The sequence below is a fragment of the Perkinsus marinus genome, assembly GCF_000006405.1.
Source record: "Perkinsus marinus ATCC 50983 genomic scaffold scf_1104296957154, whole genome shotgun sequence".
NCBI lineage: Eukaryota > Perkinsozoa > Perkinsida > Perkinsidae > Perkinsus > Perkinsus marinus.
The window spans coordinates 122,528-142,007 of record NW_003207237.1 but is presented as its reverse complement, the minus strand read 5'-3'; the positions used below and the strand labels follow the sequence as shown (position 1 = coordinate 142,007).

The window sequence follows — 19,480 nt, the reverse complement described above, 5'->3', positions numbered from 1 at the left end:
CGAAGCATGGACTGCGTGCGGATGGCTCGTTCACAGTCGTGGCACTTTCGCTGCTTTGTGAGAATATGTTCTCTGCAGTGCGAGTAGGTTTTCCCATTTTCCTAAATTACATCGTCTGTGTGATGCAAGGATGGTCTGATCTAACTACTGTTATCTAATCTATATCTGCTCTAAGTTCAGTTTTCACTGTCGCGGGCTCCGAGTTATCCCCCACGTTAATCACCCTATGACTAGAGCGACCACTTTTACCACTCAGGCCTCCAGTGAGGTTTTGTGGTTCCGAATAGATCGAGTCAGCTTCTCAAGGGAACGTTCTTTCAAGTGATTGATACACTTCGTGTGTCGAGTGGAAATCCAAGGGTAGACTGATCGCCTCGGAGGTCGCGGGCGAAAGCCAGGGATAACTCGTGGATTAACGTTCGTTCAAGTCGAACGGACTGTCACAGTCTACAGTTCCTGAACATCTTGACGACTGGTAGACCTCGGAATCTCTCCAGCTGCCACATTCTCATCAGCAATGAGACCCCACGCCATCTGGAGGGATCAGATCCCCAACAGAGAGAAATACGGCAATGTTGTCTGGTCTATAGCATACAGGCCTGATGGACAGCAGGTAATAGAACAGAGCATTGACCATCCGAGCTGAGCGATCGCTGGAGCTCTTTCAGTTGGTGGTAGCTGTGGGCAACCGAGTGCTTCTCTACGACGCCAACGATGGCGATCTGGTCCACAGTTTGAAAGGCCATCGAGATAGTGTGTACTGCGTAACTTACTCGAAACAAGGGAAGTAGGGCCGGGGAGCATTCGTGCGTGTGCGGTACTCATCCTAATGATTATCAGGAGGTTCGCATCTGGTGGAGCCGACCATCAAGTCATCATCTGGACTAGCAAAGGCGAGGGAATTCTGAAGTAGCACTCAAGTGGTTCGCCGATTCTTATATAGTTGAGGACGGATGCTGCCTCCTGCCGAAGGTGCTTAGATTGACTCAAATCATCGATGAGTATATTTGACTTGATGCCATCGCTTGATTCGGTTTGGCAGATATAGCCATAGCGACTCGATCCAATTCCTGGCCTACAACCCCGTGACACAGCAGCTAGCGAGCGGAACTCACAATGATATAGGACTTTGGAGTCCTGAACAAAAGAGTGTTCAGAAACATAAGGTTGACCAGACTCCCATTCCGTACTGAATTCACTCCTGCTAGGTGCCTGCTAGAGTTCTCTGCATATCGTGGACAACGGATGGACTGCATTTGGCGCTCGGCTTGTTCAATGGGCACGTATCCATTCGCGACAAGTCAATACCTCCAACTAGGCTCCCATGCAATATCGTCCATAGACAGGTTTTGCGCGGAGAAGAGCAAAATAATTAGATCTGAACCCGTATGGTGCTTAGCGTGGAACCCCAGTCCCTCGAGATCTGAATCCACCGAAGTACGTAAATGCGACTTGCTATTATGGTGACACTGCAGCATAACAGATCCTCACGGTCGGCTGCTGGGACCAGACGTTATCCTTTTATAAGCTTTCTGGTCAAGAAGCTGGACCACAGCATAAGCTAGGCTACGACCCTTGCTCGATCTCCTTCTTCTCATCTGGAGAGTAGCGCCATTCGCCATACTCGAGTTAGTCGTAGGTGAATCGTACAGATACTTCGCTCTGGGCGGCTTTGATGGGCGCGTCCAACTATGGACCAGAGACGGGATTTTACTCGAAGACATCGGTCAAATGGACAGCCCTGTCTGGAGCTTAGCCGTGATCTTCCCTTGAAAAATAGTACCCCGAAGACTATGACACGGTGTCAGGTCAGACCTATGGGTCCACCGAGCATCACGATCGGCACAGAAAATGGCGATGTGGCTGCTTATCAATTGATCTTCTCCACGGTGCGTCAAATTTTTCGTCACTAGAAGTAGATTCACATGTCCTAGGTCCATGGACTTCACAAAGATCGTTACGCTTACCGAGATAAAATGACCGACGTTGTCTTGCAACACTTAGTGTCTGATGAGAAAGTGAGATTTTTACTATCATAGTTGTCCAACCTAGTTTCCCCGGAAATAACACTGCTCGCCATCTCTTATCGTCGTCACAGGTTCGTATTCGGTGTAAAGATCATGTGAAGAAGATAGCCGTTTACCGTAATCGACTAGTTGTTCAACTCCCTCAAAAGGTGCCGTTTGCTATTGACCGATCAATCTGTTGAGATTTCTCTAGAGTAAAAGAAAGCACAGTATTCACTAAGGCAGTGGAGTGTGTACCACTAAGTAATGCTCGCTGAGTTTGACTCAAAGAAAGGTCACGACAGAGCTCCTGATAGGCTGTATTCTAGTAGGTATTAGTATATGAAGTACCCGGTGACGACCCGCTTGATATGCGATACCAGCCAGTGGACAAGGTCCGTATCACCTTGGACTGCTCGTTGCTGGTGGCCACTGCCCAGCATTTCATCCTTTGTCACGAGAAACAACTACAACTGTGAGGCGAAGACCTCAGCTCGCTGTGTTGTAGATCGTAGACGTCAGATATTCGAGTGCTGGTGTTATGGAACGCGAATGGCATCTAGATAGTCTCATACGATACATCAAGGTCTTCGGAGGAGTACCCGGGAGTGAGGGCATCCTGGCAGGACTCAAGAACGGTCATGTACAGTCATTCGAGCAAGGCATCATCCTCCATCATGTGATGCCGTGTTAGATTGTAAAGATCTTCATCAACAGCGCCTTTCCGATAACGGTTATAAAGCAGACGAGTCCCGTGAGGTGCCTCGACTTCTCATGTGAGGAAAACAAGTCGGTCCACTGAACTCCATCTCAACGATAGGCGATCGGAAAAAGCTCGCTATCGTTAATGAGAGCGCTACGTTGATGGTCTACGACTTGGAAACACAGAAGCTGTTGTAAACTCATCAGCGATGATTCATGTGATTGGAGAGGAGTAGATACCAGGAAGCAGGAGCCAGCTCGGTAGCATGGAACCAGGAGTTCCCCGATATGGTCGCATACTCCGGAAACGACACGCTCTGCATCAAGACTGGCAGCTTTCCTCCTCACCCTCAGAAGCTGCATGGATTCGTACTCTTTCCTAAGCCTTCTTCGACGACCACCACAGCTGCTATCTCAGGTTGTCGGTTTCAAAGGCAGTAAAATTTTCTGTCTAAAATCCTCGTCGATGGAAACTGTCGAGATTCCTCAGGGGCCCTCGCTTTACAGGCAACCCGAACACTAGATTCTGTTCGCACGTACTTGGTAGGTATTTATCCGTTGGTAACTTTTCCGCGGCATACGAAGTTGCCTGTCTCGGTGTGACCGACGGTGACTGGCGACAGCTGGCTTTGTACGCTCTCAAGGAAATGGTCTTCGATGTGGCCCGCAGAGCTTTCATTAGAATACGCGATGTATGGTATCGACTATAGCATCACATGTTCACGAGACTCCTCGAGATACGCTATATTGATTTGCTTCATAGACTACTATTACAGTTGACGACTCGTAATGGGATCTCGGTGTCGGACACGAGATTCCTATACATGCCAATGTGGGTGCTTTCTCCAAGCTGGGGGTGTCAACTTGGAATGTATACGGTAGGTACTTAGAGGAGTTCTCCAAGAGGGATTGGAGCAAGGAAGATCGTGCTTTGGTGGCGGCCTATGTTCTGGCCTATGAAGGCCGCTTCCATGAAGTAGATGTGGTAGAATCTACAACGACCCTATGCTGCTGGTCCTCAGGCTGCTGTACTCTTTGGTCAAGCGAAGGAATACGGTCTGGCAACGGAAATGTTCACTGATCTCAGGAGGTGGGATGATGCCAAGAAATGGGCTGATATTCACGAGAAGGCTGTCCAGAAGGGCGAGGTGATCATACCCGCCACTACTTCGACTAAGCTGCTGCTGCTGCTGCTCGTATTGGTCTACAGATTGATATACCAAGTAAAGAGCAGCTATCAGCCCCTGAGAACAAGGAAGACAACGCCAACTTGGTTCCTGATGGGAACAGTCCTGGAGAAATTTCCAAGCGAGTGAGGTGAATTAGTATGCGATATTGCTACGCTATGCTCGCTAGGGGCCTTCTACTACAACGGGTTTGATGCTAAAGCAAGCTGAGTCAAGTGAAGAAGATGGTGATTTACGTGCTGCGGCCGATATGTAGTCCTGTCAGTGTCTCAGTAGCGTGAACAAGGTGAGAACAGGTACCTCCAAGTTGGGCAGAAGGAGCGTGCGGCGGCCCTCTACACTCGAATAGGGGCTCTCGAGCCCCTCATTGAGATTGTCCGTTCCTGTGACCGACAGAATGACCAAGACGAGGGGATCATGCTGGACGCTGCGGCCTGCTTCGTGAGGAATAACATCAATGTTTATGGCTGTCACTGCCGCCCAGATAAAACATGATCATTACATGTTTGCAAAGGAAGCTTTAACGAAAGCGGAAGACTTTGAGAACCTCATTAGTCTGCATGTGAAGAAGAGCAGGTTGCCCGACAAGCCTATGAAAGCGGTAGCTGACGTAGCTCGACAGGTGGGAGGAAGCGTTCCAGCTGGCTCGATCACATCCCGAGCTGGCCGAAGAGATCTACCTACCTTGGGGCAACTGGTTGATCAGCAACGACAGGTCGTTTTGTTATCTAAGCCTTCGTCCGGAACGCATTGCAGATACGAAGAAGCCTATGAAGCATTTGAGAAGGCTGGTCGCTCTGACCTAAGTTCTGACATGCTGCGTCAGCTGACCAACCTCTCGGCTGAGCAAAAGCTCTTCAAGCAAGCTGGCATGTACAGTTAATCGAAAACGTCGACGAAAGGCTACTTCTGACATCTTAAGATACGCATGGAAAAGAGCTAAGAATGCCGCATTGAGAGAAGAGGGAGATGAGAGCATCCGCTTGAGGCTGCAATCTGATGTGTACGCAGTAGCCGCCACGTGGAGCAATGAACTGTATCGATGCTCAGCTACTTGGCTTATTCCGATGTGGTTTCCCACATAGAAGGGCCTCTCGCATCGTTCCCGTCGGAGCAGATCCTTCATGCATGTGTGTTTGTGGAGAACATGGCCAGTCAACTCGGCGAGCTTCCACCTGGCGTGAAACGCTCGAACGTGTAAGGGAAATTCAGAATTGGTCGCTGTCGAACGGAGCGCGGCTTTCAAGGTTATTCGTTTTGGCCGAAAGTGCGATTCGACTACAATGTTTCAAGCTAGCCCGTAGGCTGTCCAATTTCGAACGCTATGAATAATCTATCAGGAGCCGCCCACGATCGCTTGGAGTACGTGAAACTCCCACGGCAATTGTGTGCGAAGGCGCAATATTCAGTAATCAACAATGTACATCTCGGGACCAGCGCGATGATCACAATCAGACCCTGAAAGCCAGATCAGCCGCACTGGTCGACAGCGATGACGTTTCGCATGTCTGCGGCCGCTGTGGCTCGACGCTCGCGTACTTGATTTCATTCGAGGGTATCATGTGCGAACATGTCGATGTCCCTACTTCGAATTCGTTGAGGTTCTTTGTCCCCAGAAGTTATCGAGCCCGAGCACTGCACTGAATGCCTGCATCCAGTGGTAAGTCGGAATTCTAATATTTGGCAGAGTCAATCGCTAGTGCAGATACGATCCTCAATAGGCTGGGAACCTCTACCTCTGTTGGAGTTCGTGAGTTGAATTCAACTTGATAGGCGCGAATTGGAAGATCTCCATTTAGGAAGCAACCGATGAATCGCTCGACCAGGACGAGTTGATTTCGCTTGTGGAATGCGAACCTCGCTATCCAGTTGGACTACGTGATAGGAAGGAACTTCGTGGACGGGAATCGCGTAGAGCCTTGATCTTCTAGCAGAGCATACGCTTGAGTCCAGGCGGACAAGGCGCCGACTGCCTCCTTCTCGACGATGAACGCGGCGCTACAGATGCCAACTTGGTCTACGATGTGGACTCAGAGCTCCTCAGGACCATTGTAAGAGATCAAAATACCTTGTTGCCGTGATTATGTCGAAGGTGACTAGCGCTCGGAATCTGGTTCCGGGGGAGCCCTACAAGCGCACACGTTTACCAACAGAGATATTGCGTGAGTTACGGCCTGAGGAAGTACTAGTTATCGATCAAGGCTGCAAAGTAGCAGGAACTAGGTGAGACGTTACTCTTGTTGGCGCGGCCTTGCAGTTTTCATGTTATTCGAATGAATGGTAGATTTTACAAGAACATGATGTCTGATCTCCCAGTGACAGCATGCTGTAACTGTGGGCGGCTTTTCAAGTTGGAACTCCTAGAGGAGGCAGGCTACACGGGAAGGAATGGCTGTCCATGTTGCAGTGAGTGAACCGTAACGAGATGAACCAAGTGTCTGGTCGCAGGCGTCGGCCCTGGGGATATGTCTCTCAGTAGACCATGATTCATGCTGCATGAGAGATGTGAACGATTTCTGTTTCCGTTCGTGGCTTCGAGTTAACTCGTCGTAGACAATTCAACGACATGAAGCAAGATTGACCGACGGAATTTGATTTTCGGAAAATGAAACCTCTGAATCAAATTCAGTGCCAGTCGACGCGTCAAGCTGCTATATGGCAAGACTCGTAGGCGGCCTTTGAAATCAGACGCCGGGCTAAAAATTGAAGGTACAGCGTTTAAACTCTGAACTCCCACGCACAGCTCGTGAGAGTATTTGAGATAGTACAATCGATAGTACAAGATATATTCTCCTCCTGCTGGACTATCGATTTCCCACCAATTCATCGACTTTACAACTCAATGGAGAGACGTTTTTGGAGAGTCATCAGTTACATCGAGTCATTTATCATGCTAGTTGAAGGGCTATGCTGAATTCTACACCGAAGGGAAGTTGACACCCTAATCGTTTGAGCTGGTCTAGCCCAGCGATTCTATGTTGTCTGCAATCTTCTCTAGCCAACGGTGCAGATTCCCAAAAGCGGGATTAAATTCACCACCAGATTCACACAAAACTGATTTCAAATGGAAGTACTTCGCGCAGTAAGCACTGTACCTGAACACCTTCGTATCATCAGGAAAGTTGAAGCAATGTTACTCACCGGAGCAAAAACGCTTTGTTGAAGACAGAGAAACCGAAACGATCTATAAAAATGGATGGTGCCTATCACACAGTCAAACTGCACAGACTATCTCGCACACACCTTGGCCGAGATTGTGTGTTCCGCAGCGATGGCTCGGTCCCAGGCATCTTGGATCCTGGCTAATGAGGCAGCTTCTAAGATGAACGGGATGATTCCACCACTTTCTCTGAGGTCTATCTGTTACCTCCCTGTAGAACTTCGCATATCAGCGAGTGAAACTTTTCCATACGGTCGACGAATCTCACAGCCTCATCGGCGTCGAGAGTGACAGCCTATACGTCAATCATGAGATATGAGCGCCACGCGCGCTACCTACACTCACCTCACGGAGCTCGTTTCTGCATTTGGAAAAGCCCAACACAACTTGCAACCCAACCCAGTCGGCTAGAGCCTCTTCGTAGTCGTACGGGATTTTGATACCCGACTTGCGCAGGTGGACCTTGCAATGATATTGTGTAGGACCCACTTGCCAGGATGGCTACATGTAGGGCCTCGTGAGCGACAACAAAGACGATCGCAGAGTCCTCGTATCTAACAATGAAGAGCCCCCATTTTGAGACGCTCCAAGATAGAGTAAAATGTACCGGAGAAGACGGTAGGAAATTTTTGCAGATCGACTAGCAACTGTGCGATAAAGGAGAGTATCGAACTTCCTAGCTCTCCAGTACTGCTCCGCGGCATGAGCAGCTGTTTCTGAAGGCCCGAATCCGCGATATCTGAGAGAATGTCTGACGAACTACCACTCGAAGGAGTCGAGAGGACCAGTCACGACTCGAGCCGGAAGTAAACAGGCCAAAACGATTGAGACTCACGGCCTGCCAGGGGCTGCATCTTCAACGAATTCGTCAGGCGGTTGAATTCGATCCTTATAGCTGACGTAGAGGTAGATGAGAGACTGGCTAGGCTTGCCCGACCATTCACGATAGAAATTGCCAGGCAGGTCGAGACGCAGTTCTGAACCGAGATATCGGCATACCTACAGAGCAACGACCTCCAACCGAAGCGACCACTCCGCGGACTTTCTAAATATCAAAATAGATCACGGATTCTTACAGCTCTGATTAGCTCGAGCTTTCGCTGCGTACGTTCGTCTACGGAAACACCACCAGGTCGGGTCGGAGAAATGCAGCGCGCGGAAGTGAGCGACGAAGGTCTCAATCGGGCATCTGGAATCAGAGTGCTAGCTCCAGCGAGTGCCGTCGATACCTTTTCCATCGAGAGCTTCCTTCAAGCGTTTCGCTGGTCCCATGCTCGGAAGGGCCCCGCGAGTCCAATGGTAGTCTATACACGAGCATGTCGAATCGATAAATCTCTCTTTACAGCTCACCACTGCTCCTACATTTGCTGCTAGTCGATCTATCTCGACTTCTACGGCTGAGCAAAGTTGAGGACACTACTGGGAGCCTCGCCAAGCGGCGTGTTAATAGTTTTCATTGACAACAATAATACGTACCGATTCAACAGAAACTAATGCATCTTCAAGGGGGTCAACGAAGAATACGGCAGCTGCCAACTTCTTATAAGTGAACTCGTGAGACACTCCTCTATTTGTTCTATCGAGACAAATATGGTGCGACTTCAAGTCGCAAGATTATTAATAATAATACAAGTAATACGAATATAATAATGATAATACTGGAAAAAGATCTTTCCGAAGGTCCGGAGCTTATATGATACTCTGCACTCATCTAAAGGCTCAAGTGAGTAACTGGTCGTCGCCAAATATGTTCAAATGAGTTCATCTAGGACACAGCAATTCTTCAGCTCATCTTCCCAATCACACCAATGAGAAAGTTGAGTCGTGTTGGCAGTATCAATACTCTGACGATAACCTCTAACTCTCACAAAGAAACCCGACCGGGAGCGAAGTTCATTCGGAGTGAGAGAACATGACCTAGACTTCCTCTAAACCGGACGAGTGGTACACCGAACTAATCGAGGATCTGTGCCACTGTAGAACTACTCCCCAACAGTGCGACGTCGACCCTCACAGTTCTCTAACCGTGGAGCTGTAAGGGTCTGGATTCCGAACAGCGTTACACACGGTACAGCGATGACGATGATGACAACGCCCAATGAGAAACAATGAATCAAGTGAACTCCAACAAGTAGTCAGAACAGTTGGCTTTTCACGTATAACGGAAGATCGCGTCCTTCGCGCATCCCCGCGTTGCTATAGTCGAAGACATAGTCTCTCCGCTGCCCGCAATCAATCCATAGCAACCTCCACTACTGACCGAATCGTGGCGAGGCGCAGACGCCCAATATGACATTTATAAAACTGTTGATGATAGAATGACCACCCGAGCACTCCAACTCAACGCCACCGCCGCTCTCAATCGATACAAGAGTAACAATGTAAAGGATAAAATTTCCTCGCGACAGAGTTCAGTTAAATTTGTACCGCGATAGCAGCTCCTGAGATGTTATCGCCCGCTGCAATCGTTGCTACAGGTTCTGTGCATACAATGTTTGGACTCAGGCACATGGTAACCTTATCGATGGATTCTTGATCGCGAGTATCATCCCAACAAACCACCTACAGCAAGCACTTCCAGACGAGAGAAAATTCATTTACGCACCCCATTATGGTGCCTAGTCTTAAGCACATCCCTCCTCTGCGCCAGGTCTTCATCTTCACTATCGACGAACGTATCATATAACAGAACCTATGACACCGTAGTAGGTCGCCTATGCTGCACTTAATCCATCCATATTACCTTTCCCTTGTTCAGGTCTATATCATCGTCAGTGTTGAAACCACACACATGCTTGAAGGCGATGAGACTCGCTTTACTCATGGCTTCTGCTCTGAAATCCACAAACTCGACAAAGTCAAAATCGAGCTACGTCCTCACGTTCTGTTCCAGGCATCGGTCTTGACCAAAACAGCTTGGAAGGCTAGAGTGTGAACGTGTATACGAGATACCTGCCTCGTGGAGTTCCTGACAGATCATCAATGCATACCGTAACGAGCTGAATACTACGTTTTCTCATTCACTTCTTCAATCAGTTTCCAAAGGCTTCGTAACGCATCCAAAACGTTCCGAACTTTAGGACGAGACTCCGAAGCGCGGATGAGACTCCCATCGCTCGTAGACGACTTTCTGGAAAACCAATAGGGCATGCAAGAACCGCAGGAAGACGCATTTACAACGTAAATTTTATATTCAAGCGTTGTGGCAAAGATTCACTCATCATCATCATCATCATCATCATCAGCAGCAGGAAGTGTTGGGATTTATGCTTGCTTTCCTCAGCTGAGCTCAGAGGTTTCCTCACTACACAAGTGTACATACGACTTGGGGTAGAAATGTACAGAAACTCCCATATTGTTACCAACACATGTAGTTGACCATATGCATCTTTCCCCACACACTCTCCTTCCCCCTACCCCAGCCAGTCCGTGAATGTCGTTAGCTCCTGTTCATTCATCCCAAGACTATCGACTCTAGTCAGCATACCGGTATCATACAACTCTCTCATGAACTGAGCTGCAAGGCACGATGAGCTGCTACTACTACGCAGACGGGCATCACTCACAATTGGCGAAACTAGCGAGTTCAACGTGGACCTTTACGGAAGGGCCCTGTGCATCAATCAGCTGTCGAGCCCGCTCAAGTCGCTCTAGCCGCTCCCCTTCTGTTGGGAACGGGAACCTAAACACTCCCAGAATTCCCTCCGACGAGATGTTCATGGTGTCACCCATCCATCATTTGGAAAGCCCCCAGGACCAAGGCGTCGGGCTTGAATGCACCCGAGCCTATTTCCTCCTGGATCTCCTCTATACCGCGCAGATACGGTGAGTGAATATCGCTATGAAGAGCTGCGCAAAATACGACCCTAGAAACGAGGGGCTTCATCACTACCTAAACGGTTAGCCCTCGGACAAATGTCGGAACCCCAAGTCTCATCAGAAATGCTCTCCAAAATGATGTGGATATCGTCTCCACTTCCTGCAAGGCGAACAGTTCATCATCACTTCATACAGAGTCTACCTTCCGTTGATGCTGATGCCAGACCTCCTGCTACCGGCAAGGACACGGCGAACTGATCTCGGAGCTCTTTCGAGACATGTGCGCCCAACAGAACATCATGCCCCTGAATGAACAACGACGAGGTGGTGAAGTGCGAGTTGCCCCCCTCCCACAGCGCGATGTAATGAGCATAAATTACGCCGTGGAAAGGTAGTGCTTTACCTCCAGCTTGATCCTACACCCCATATGTGGAGCGTTGCCACCGAATCTCCAGAAAGTCCCATAATGATCACCAAAACTCCGCACTGCAGTGACCAGTTCATCGAAGAGTGTCCTGTTTGAGACGTAGCTGAGGCGGAGCGAAATCCATAAGGGAATTATGAGGAGAAATTACTACCGCTCAGCCGCAGCACCGTGCTCAAAAAAATAGTGAAAAGTTTCGGCCAAATCCTCCCGACTGGTGATGACATCATGATCCTGGGGGTGCTCAGAAGGCTCTATGTGCAGCTGAGAAAATGCCGGAATATATGTTCGCTATTCTCAGCTGAGGTCGGCGGTTTCCTCACGTAGTAGTTTACACACGAATTCGGGTAGGAGTGTACCGAAACCAATAAGAACTTCCCCATGTTTCTCCAGAATTTTCATATTGTCACCAACACATGTAGTTGAGCATGCACATATTTTCCCACAATACCGTAAACTGCCGACTTCATAGCATATCAATAGTACCTCCCTGAGTAGATCCACTCCACGAGTAACTCCATCCAGGCATGCTCCAAACCCCAGCACGACACTTTTCGGATGAGCTTCTATTCTTCGTCGAGTCGCCGCCTCTTCGGATAACTGCGCCTACACAAGCGTATTCAGTTCGGTGATGCTGTCATCCATTACTTCTAGTAGTTCATGCTTATCGATAAGCTTCCTGTCCGACGGGTGTACAAATGCTGTATTATGATGAACAACCTCACGACTGGTGTAATCGCCACAGAAATACCTGCCACCAACAAGAAGTGTATTCCAAGTTCCCTTTCTAGCTGTATTACACGTAAGCCACTGCTATGAAGAGAACCAGCAAGGGCAAGAAAGTGTTTATGACTGTCGGTAGCATCCCACTCTGCACCATGATAAAGTGTCGAAAAACAAGTGAACTAATTCGCGAAAATCTCAAAAAAGTGACCACAACAAAGGTATGGTTATTACGTTCACCCTTACCACATCTAAGTGGACAGAATGCTAACAAAAAACCACATCTTTACATCCACCCAACTCCCGATGGAACACACGCTCTATCACCTTCATAACGAAGGACTTCACTGCATGCTTCCATAATCAATGTTGGAAATTCTGCCGGGGGATCAGCTATTCTCTAGTCTCCTCTTTATCTCTATTGCTATTGCATTCACTTCCATGCCGAACAGTCCCCATCATCACAACACACCGACTGACATTGTCGGCTATTCATACACCATGAAGACCAAACTTCTGCAAGGTGAAGGTCCCACACATTTAACCCGCGGCTCGAACGCAACTCCCAATGTGGTCAGGTACACATCAACACATCTAATTGATAAAACTAAGCGGTTGGATATGTGGTTCATCATGATGAGCTCATCATGCTCATAAGGTCCTGAGAATACGAAGAGAAAAACTTGATAGTAATAGTATTCGTGGATGATGATTACCTGAGCGCTGATAAGACCCGCCTCAAACGACGCTTGGTAGATCGTAGACAAATTGCGCACTTCCCATCCAGGCTGACGATTCAACATGGTGACACGTGGTGACACGAATCAAGCCCTATTACTTCGGCGTTTTTCCAATCGCTCTGCCTCTCCCCTTCTGTGAGTCCCCACAGCGACCCTCCACCTTGAGCCTTACCAGAAGGAGCCTTCTGCCCCTCCTCTCGTGAGCTTTTCCTCACTCCAGTACCCCCTAAAAGACCGCCAAACTTCGTCCCTTGTCGTTGCTTTCCAGAACTTACCGTTGACAGCTTTTTCAGAATTTGCGCCCCCAACATTGTTGTTATACTTCCCGAGAATAACTAAGACAGGAAAAATCACTTTGCTGACCACAAAATGAAAACTCTCCTACATGCAGCCATCGCTATATCTGCAGGGCTCTTGGTCCTCGCAGCCTTAGCCCAGCGTTCATGAAGATCCTTACGCTCAGCTGAAGTGTACCAATCTCTCATCACAACAACAATGTAGTTGCATATCTGTTTCAAAACCTGAGTATGAACCAAATCAGACATTAATTCTCCCGAAAAATATCCGATATTATTAGTTGATATATTGGAGCTTCACCCGTTTTACGTGAAATGGCGTAAAACTCCGTGAAAACGCGATATTCGCGGATTCCTGTAGTAGTCGTGAAATATGTTTTTCACTAGTGTTTTTCATATCACGGTCGTGTAACTCCACTACTATACATTACTCGATAGTATAGTTTGGTTATTATTATTAATACTGGATATCTATTAGCTCATTTGTTCAAGGAGTCCTTTCTTACCTTAGTATGGCTAACATTATAGGGGTCGAATTCCTCGTCATTTCCAAAGCTAGTTTTCTTGCCATCAACACACACGAATTGGAGAACTGCCGTGACAGATCTCTTGTCGAACAAAGGATACGAATGAAGCACATATCTACATAAGGAGCCAGGATGCTCACATCAAGAACTGACACACACTATCTACCTTTTCTTTTGACTATCCCTACGTGCATAAAGATCATTATTATCAGGTGGTGACAGGTCGACCGATTCATCATAGATTCCCCTGAGCGGATCCTGAAGGCCAATAAGTCACCTCCAGCATTGCCGACTAAAGCTAAGCTCCGTACATGTTTCGCTGCGGCTGACTTGAGCTCATCACCAGCCGGGAAGGAGAACGTAAGCGGGCTCTTCGAGTTCACCTTCCAAGCGGAATATTTTTAAATATCTATTATTTCTCATACCGTCTCTCCCACAATTCCTGTCATTTCACCAAGGTGTGGTTTCAAGTTTTTCTCCAACTGTTTCTGATCCGGAATAACACGTGTAGGCGTCGGACTCCCATGTGTATTCTTAGGCTGAGCTCCACCGTGCACCTGCCATACCGTCCAAGTCGTGCTCGCGAAGAGTCCTCCTCACAATTTGCGCAGTCATGTCACCGACAACGATATGAAGAGCGACCTTCTTTGCTCGGAATAGCTCATTCATATACCTACGAAAACAAACCAAATATTATAGCTGAATAAATCCGACTATAAAAATTTAATAGTAATTGCATATTCGACCATTGAGTTCACAAAGAGCCTGTATTACAATGTTAACAGCCCCAGCAACGTATTCGGGTCTGCACAGTACTGCATGATCTCAGTAGCGAATTGCAGCAGATAACTCTGACCTGCATACCATAACAATCGCTAATCGGGCAGATTCACTTCCAAGGCTCACGCTTCATCGAGAATCCACTTACGGCCGACTTCTCGAATACCATGATCATCTCCAGCCCGAGGACCTGAGCTGCCCGTCATCATCTAGCCAACATCGGTAATGCTACCGCGATGTTCTTCAAAAGGGCTTCATCGTCTTGGTCGAAGACTGGTTCACGACGTTTGTTTACTACTTGAACCTTGGTATCGATCACATTGGCACTAATATAGCTCTTGTGATGAGCTTACAACGCACGTAACTCTGCCTCCACTCACGACCGGTATGCACAACACTGAACTTGTGCGATAGTTAGTGACGCGATCAAAACTGCATCACAATAATACAGCGGAGCGATGCACTTTCACCTTCCTTTCTACCTGCTATTGAATCGCTTGTCCTCATATGCATTGTATATACTTATGGGTTGCTTCAAAAGGTAAGCGCTCGCCACCAGACCAATATTCTCCGCATAGGGGTCAGTACCACGCTTCGGCAATTCCATCTAAGGGCATCATCTAAAGTGCCCTCGCGAGTTCGCCGATTTCCCCACCTCCAGCTTCGTGAATTCATTCCCATACGCGTTCTGCACGTATGTCCACATGACATTCTGCCTTGCATCGACTACCCACAGCGAGCCGCGATCACAGTCGAGCGCTTCGCAACTTATGCTCTACCATGAATAACGTCGTCGCAGCGTTAGGAGATGAACATGTTACAATGAGTGTTTTAATCAAATGATCCAACGCCCGGACCTCGAATAGTTCCTTCAACCGAGTGAAGGCTTTGCCGATCGCGTTTGCATATCTTAAGGATCCCAACAGTAGCAACATGACGAGTGAGTTGGCCAGAACCTCTGCTGTGCCCAGAATTCAGTGCCCAGTGCCGTGATACACTCCTGCCTGCCTTGCTCGGTGGACACACAGTCCGAATCGCACAGATAGGGCAGAGTACATCTCCCACGAGTCGATGCAACCTACCGATCAATCCGTACCGATTCCTGTCTGCTCCCCCTCCTACCATCGGTGTGGAGGGAAAGTATGCACGCGGTCAACCACATATGTTGGTGACAATATGAGAATTCTGGGAGGAAATTTTGAGAAATTCTCATTGAGGTCTACATTTTTACACTCATGCGTATGTTGACGTGTATATTTAGTGAGGAAACTGTCAAGCTCAGCTGAGGAAGGCGATTACATATTTTTCACCACTGCCTACCATTGTTAGGAAATCAGTCTGTTCTTGGGACAAAACCATATAACCCTTCGGAATAGGCAAGCGGTTGGCCGTGAATGTTGTGATCTACATATAGAAAGAATCATTCACAGTGTGAATGCCCAGCTCTCATACCATTGTTGCACCGCGCTGACGATACGGCGGAATCTGAGGTAACTTCGTCACCTTTTTACCGAAGGCCTCGCCCAGCATACTCTTCAACTGGGACGCCGTATTCACAAAACTATATCTAATAAACAGCAGTAAAACCCACAGCTCCAGCAGAGGCTCTTTGCCCACCCATTCTCCAGCGGGTTCTCGTTCATAACTTTCCACACGAGCTGAATGAGCTTCGACCGGGCATCGTCGTTCATGAGTGCTCTGGACAAAGTCTCCGTGAAGGAAGGTAGCTTATGAACTCACATCGGAGCCTTTTGATGATAGGTGATAAGTGACATAGTCTCTGCTTCCAGAACCGCACTCTTCGCCATCCACCATTTCTTCTGCCTCTCAAGTGCTGTCAGTTGTTGCATCTGTACATGGCCAATCCTGGGTCGATACACCTGCTCCTCTCTTACAGTGAGGGCCAGCTGATTAGAGAGGTAGCGGGCCCGCTTTGCATGGGCGCCTTTATCGTCTGGGAGGGCGGTGTTGAGCTGGGTCTTACTCCCTTGTGCTGCTTTCCGTTCCTTGGTCGCAATAGCGATTTCACGCTGCAATGTATCGACGTTCTTGGACAACTGCTCGTACCTTGCATACCATCATAACCAGTGAATCTGCAGACTCCTGTGACAAGCCAGGCCCACTACCTGTGGGCATTCGTATTAACCCGTCGCTGTAGCATTTCGCATTCCTTAGTTCTGTTGGCCAGCTCTATCTTGGTCACAGTCAGCTCAGTCTCGAGGCTTTTCACCTACACAACGCTTACACTTACATAGAAGACTACGAGTAGAAACAATGCAACACGAGAGCAAGGGAGAAGTTAAATCCCAGAAATACCTGTTTCTGAAGCGCCTCGCACCTTGTCTCAGCAGATCTATGATCAACCGCGTATGCATGAGCCTGGGTGGACACTTCAAACCAGCGAGTTCAGACCCGTACACTACCTTCCGGCTCAGACGAACGATCCCCGACTCGGCATTCAGAGTATCACCGAGATCCGCCACAAGACCGTCGACTATTCGAACTGCCTCCGAAGAGTCAGTGCGTCTGGCCAGTTGGGTGAGAGCTCCTCTAACTTGGTCCCATCCTGGAGTAAGACAATAGTACACGACTGACAGAGAGAAAGTAGTGCTATTACGTCGCTTCTGCTTTTCGACAACATCCACGCACATATCCATGAGTTCGGTCACCTAGGATTCGCGAAATCAACGAGGCTTTCCTAGAGCTGAATATTACTCTATGGTCAAGTTTGACTTCCTCTGACGAGTTGACAGATGTTATACCTCCATGAGCTTCGCGTATGTTCCTAAGGCGTTTGTTGTAGCCCCAACGGGCCCGTGCTGATTGACAATCAGTCCTGAAAGACACATTCTTGAGGGCGTCTCTACGCGGTAACTCCCTGCTCACTTCCAAGTAGATGAAAGGCCACCTATAGAGTCCCGGGATGGCTCAGGAGCCCAAGAGTTGGAAGTCGCCAACTCGTCTCGCGGGCTCGTCGGTTCTTCAGGCGTAGCTGAACGAATCCTTATAGTTTTGTAGGATGCAGTGGGAAAGCCTTACGCTCCGCTGGATTTGCCAGAGTCGTGGCGATTCGTTTTTTCGTCTTTTTTTCCACAACTTTCGGATCGTATATAGCAGGCAATCGAGATTCCTGTGAAAACCGCGTCGCGAATAACAACAACAAAATTTCCACAACCTTTCTGATCAAATGAGACATTCCCGAGAATTTCTAGCGTCGATTATCGACAGAGCTCACGAATTCCGAGTTCAACTGCATTCCGGTCCGCAGCTTTCTCTCCAAGCGACTCACCACGCATTTCTTCCGGCGATCTTTCTCCTGCGCTATCACTCGCATATCATGAATAGTTGACATCGTGGTAATATGCGACAGCGGAATGTTAAATGTTGCGCGAATCTACCGACATTAGCGCGCGCCCAATAATATAATATGTGACGACACGATCGGGAAAGATCGGCGCAAGTCGTATCGCGCACGCCCGAATATCTGTAGAGTGATAAGTATCTGAAACGATTGGATCTCTGTAACCGCTCGTTGGAGCGACCTTTGAAGTGTTGAATGAGTATTAGAGTCTTATTACGGCTATTATTGCTGTAACGCTAGTCAGCGCTCTGAGTATATCTGTAACTAATTGAATCTAAGTTAGTCTTGTCGCGCTGAGTCTGGGATGGTTATTACACGCAGTGTCTATCAAGAGTCTGGTGAGCCTATAGTATCGCTAAGAGCATCTAGGATTCCTCGATTAAGGCCTAGATCATCCTCTGCTTCTTCTCTACAGCACAGGAACCATCATGCGTCCAACATAGCTATCACTACTGACGTCTCATCAACCGTCCCACCCTCACATTTTACCGGGATTGGTATTCCCGCCCAATCGTCTGGCTCTAAGAATCAAGACTATGAACGTCTACCTCATAATCGAGTTGGAGACCCTAATGAGCTACAGCATCATTCTACACTGGTACAAGAACATCATCCTCGAGCTCACATGTCGGATCTAAATCTACAAGATCCTCTATCGGTGCAAGACCATTTTGTTCAACCTGAATCACGTGATCATTTTCGCAATGATCAAGGCTTGATACGAGACCATTCTCTTCATGCTGGGTATTCGGATCCTTCGCGTAGGGATCAGGTTCCGTATTATGACCAATCTCCTCATGTTGGGAACTGCTATCCGGTCCCTCTTACAAACCGGGCTGTCCTAACGAGATTGAACTCCTTACGAAAGGATCAAGGGTCAGCTCTATCGGACCAAACTCCCCAACAAGAAGATCAACATCCTTTGCGAAAGGATCCTCGGTCTCCAGTATCTTGCCCAACATCCCAGGCTGAACTCGATATTCTATGGAAGAATCGTCTATCCTTGCCGATACATCATCAACGAGCCGAAGGTTCCAATGGTTCTAGAGACGAAGAATGTCATCAATTGGTACCAGAACATCTCCTCCAACCAGATATCGAGAGTATAAGACAAGTTCATCTACATCATGATCAACGCCAACAAAGGAACATACCCTACATGAACGACAACGACACTAACAACCCCGGGGTCGCCATTCATCAGCCCGATCAGGAGTTCGGCACTGGAAACTATCCGTATGATACATCTTTGTCAAGTGGTTATCAGCTCCAATCAATGCACTATCCGGATAATGTGCATCTATCCAGACCGGTGTCTATAAGAAGGTTCCCGACAACAAGAGAACATATTCGTCCAGTACATCCTAACACTGGGGCGAGGCAAGGTCGTCGTGAAGTGACTCTACCGAGTAATGATCGACTACATCGTCATCAAGAAGTGGTAACATCGAGTAACGTTAAATCTACCGAAGGCTATCGTGAAGTGTCTCTACCGAGTATTGATCGTCTACATCATCATCAAGAAGTGGTAAAGTCGAGTAACGTCAAGCCTATTGGAGATCATCGTGAAGTGATTGTGCCGAGTACTGATCGACTACATCGTCATCAAGAAGTGGTAATGTCGAGTAACGACAGACCTATCCATGATAGACCATATGAGCAACAAGGTCATCAATTAGATCATGGAAGAGTCTCTAAGCCTCCAGTAACAGATGATCGTACGACTATCAAAGGTTCCTATGTTCGTCAAGAAAA

The 19,480-nt window shown here is 48.1% G+C and overlaps 4 protein-coding genes across 4 annotated transcripts; 1 reads left to right on the top strand and 3 right to left on the bottom strand.

Annotated features, from left to right (window-relative positions):
• Window positions 1–517: 517 nt before the first annotated feature.
• On the top strand, window positions 518–4,778 carry Pmar_PMAR002205 (WD-repeat protein, putative; the record flags this gene model as incomplete). The annotated part of the gene is made up of 26 exons (XM_002774974.1): window positions 518–613; window positions 669–787; window positions 841–909; window positions 1,043–1,166; window positions 1,209–1,300; window positions 1,347–1,437; window positions 1,484–1,605; window positions 1,653–1,758; window positions 1,809–1,889; window positions 1,935–2,018; window positions 2,099–2,176; window positions 2,339–2,481; window positions 2,529–2,649; window positions 2,701–2,782; window positions 2,827–2,902; window positions 2,945–3,077; window positions 3,127–3,215; window positions 3,256–3,405; window positions 3,591–3,684; window positions 3,731–3,856; window positions 3,919–4,020; window positions 4,065–4,147; window positions 4,192–4,336; window positions 4,380–4,471; window positions 4,518–4,610; window positions 4,652–4,778. 26 exons carry the CDS (start codon window positions 518–520, stop codon window positions 4,776–4,778), a joined length of 2,718 nt encoding a protein of 905 aa, XP_002775020.1.
• Window positions 4,779–6,854: 2,076 nt separating this feature from the next.
• Pmar_PMAR002204 (hypothetical protein) lies at window positions 6,855–8,327 on the bottom strand (the record flags this gene model as incomplete). The annotated part of the gene is made up of 10 exons (XM_002774973.1): window positions 6,855–6,990; window positions 7,037–7,079; window positions 7,135–7,212; window positions 7,263–7,350; window positions 7,401–7,517; window positions 7,561–7,609; window positions 7,663–7,794; window positions 7,891–8,054; window positions 8,132–8,244; window positions 8,285–8,327. The coding sequence occupies 10 exons, from the start codon at window positions 8,325–8,327 to the stop codon at window positions 6,855–6,857; spliced, it is 963 nt and encodes a 320-aa protein (XP_002775019.1).
• A 1,126-nt stretch (window positions 8,328–9,453) lies between these two features.
• Window positions 9,454–12,178, bottom strand: Pmar_PMAR002203 (conserved hypothetical protein; the record flags this gene model as incomplete). The annotated part of the gene is made up of 15 exons (XM_002774972.1): window positions 9,454–9,617; window positions 9,661–9,747; window positions 9,799–9,889; window positions 9,937–10,023; window positions 10,066–10,185; window positions 10,473–10,572; window positions 10,622–10,737; window positions 10,784–10,904; window positions 10,948–11,034; window positions 11,077–11,179; window positions 11,278–11,404; window positions 11,453–11,562; window positions 11,785–11,904; window positions 11,947–12,049; window positions 12,099–12,178. The coding sequence occupies 15 exons, from the start codon at window positions 12,176–12,178 to the stop codon at window positions 9,471–9,473; spliced, it is 1,599 nt and encodes a 532-aa protein (XP_002775018.1). The 3' UTR covers window positions 9,454–9,470.
• Window positions 12,179–12,652: 474 nt separating this feature from the next.
• Window positions 12,653–17,021, bottom strand: Pmar_PMAR002202 (hypothetical protein; the record flags this gene model as incomplete). Its single annotated transcript, XM_002774971.1, has 23 exons — window positions 12,653–12,682; window positions 12,738–12,809; window positions 12,860–12,987; window positions 13,037–13,096; window positions 13,147–13,282; window positions 13,564–13,699; window positions 13,751–13,842; window positions 13,896–13,967; window positions 14,010–14,141; window positions 14,185–14,257; window positions 14,359–14,440; window positions 14,491–14,554; window positions 14,597–14,690; window positions 14,847–14,971; window positions 15,020–15,139; window positions 15,685–15,768; window positions 15,817–15,931; window positions 15,982–16,062; window positions 16,105–16,214; window positions 16,260–16,431; window positions 16,491–16,594; window positions 16,788–16,930; window positions 16,982–17,021. 23 exons carry the CDS (start codon window positions 17,019–17,021, stop codon window positions 12,653–12,655), a joined length of 2,265 nt encoding a protein of 754 aa, XP_002775017.1.
• Between the last annotated feature and the right edge of the window lie 2,459 nt (window positions 17,022–19,480).